Consider the following 1690-nt stretch of genomic DNA (forward strand, 5'->3'; position numbering starts at 1 on the left):
GTGTGACTATGAATGGATTCACTTTTCTTGGATTCAACAAGCTTGTGTAGATCCAACTTCCCTCATCACTACGTCAGTCCTATATGAAGCCTTATCTCTAATGGTAAATATAGATAAGGATACATATAGATAATGGTACATATAGATAATGGTAAATATAGATAATGGTACAAATAGATAATGGAACTCACTGGTGGACGGAGGTCCTAGTTCTGGCCTCCCATCAATCTTCCAACACAGAATATTTGTGGAACCATCTCCTTCAGCTTGCGGCTGGACTGGATAATAATGACGGCTTCTGCCAATGGAAAGATAGCTACCATTAACCATATAATGAACTGTAGCAAGTCACTGGAGAAGGAGAAAGATGGAGCCACAATATTAAAGATCTCAGCAACATTGGAGAGGATGGAAAGGAGAAGAAATAATATCATAGTTCTCATAGCTCTGACATGAGCCTGGAGGTTCGGAGGAGCAAATCCTGAGTCGTTCTTCTTCACCTTCCTGATATGTCTGAAGAGGGAGGACATGGTCACCACAAGGGCGCCGAGGGTCACCAGGAAGGGCAGGCTGGAACAGAGACTGATGATCAGTACTACATTGGGGTTGTAAATGGAGAATTTAAAATCTGGTAAAATGGAACGGAGTGTGGAGTTGTGAAAGGAGATTTGGATGTTAAGATACCAGACTGACTGGATAGACAGGATAAAAGACACAACCGCAGAGAGGAAGAGCAGGTGAGGCAAGAAGGACACGAGGATCCTCTTCATCCAGATGAAGATTCGGATGTTGGTGATGGTGGTGCAGTAATAGGTGCTGAGCCAGGCAATCAGCCAATAGCTGAAGTTTAAGTGGATAGGGACGATGACCAATGTTGCGTGGTACAACCTCGTCACATGATAAATAGGGAACAATAAAGCAATGGAAGTCCCGAGCACCATTCCTCGCATGCTGATGTTAGTGGCCCCCATGACCAGCTGGAGGAGGCTGGGAGGGTTCAGCTTCACCTTGTTCCTGAGTCTTCTCACGTGGAAGGCCACAATGTACGAGTTGAAGTAGAGGGATAGAAGGCTTTCTAAAACAGCAATGGAAAAGCTGACAATCTCTGAGAGCACCATTTTCAGTTCTGCTGCTCTCCAGCTCATCAGAATGGATCTGTTTGGAGTTTCCTGGGCTATTTAATGAAGTTTAGCCAATGCAAATGATTGCCTCTCAGTTTACACCGTACAGAGATACGATACTAGAGCAGGTTTTCAATGAATGACGTTCACAGAAAAAAAAAACACACCGACCACAAAGCCTGGCAGATCAGGGAATGGGGAAGGCAAGCTTCCACCCCTCCCTCCCTCCCTCCCGGAATAATACCAGGCTATGTGCCCTCAACATAAAGAGGGAACTTTGCCATGTTAATGAGGACACAAGCCCCCCTTGACCACATCCCATACCTGCCTGTATATGTAGGGGTCTGCAGAAATGACTTACCAAAACCTGGAAGCCCCCTTTATAACCACTTCCTTACCGGGCACTTACACCCCCTCCTGCCCAGACCAATCTTCAGCTTTTAGCGCTCTCACTCTTTGAATGACAATTGCGCGGTCATACAACACGGTACCCAAATTTAATTTTTATAATTTTTTTTCCCCGACAAATAGAGCTTTCCTTTGATCACCTCTTTTGTTAAAATAAATTA

At 44.7% G+C, this 1690-nt stretch overlaps 1 protein-coding gene across 1 annotated transcript; it reads right to left on the minus strand.

The window, feature by feature from the left end:
• Positions 1 to 206: 206 nt before the first annotated feature.
• Positions 207 to 1118, minus strand: LOC120942734 (taste receptor type 2 member 40-like). The gene has a single exon (XM_040355659.1). It carries the CDS (start codon positions 1116 to 1118, stop codon positions 207 to 209), a length of 912 nt encoding a protein of 303 aa, XP_040211593.1.
• Between the last annotated feature and the right edge of the window lie 572 nt (positions 1119 to 1690).

The sequence above is a fragment of the Rana temporaria genome, chromosome 6 (genome assembly GCF_905171775.1).
Source record: "Rana temporaria chromosome 6, aRanTem1.1, whole genome shotgun sequence".
In the NCBI taxonomy this organism is placed as follows: domain Eukaryota; kingdom Metazoa; phylum Chordata; class Amphibia; order Anura; family Ranidae; genus Rana; species Rana temporaria.

Excerpts from the sequence above, each read along its gene's own strand:
- LOC120942734 (XM_040355659.1), bottom strand. The coding sequence starts at position 1,118 with ATGGTGCTCTCAGAGATTGTCAGCTTTTCCATTGCTGTTTTAGAAAGC.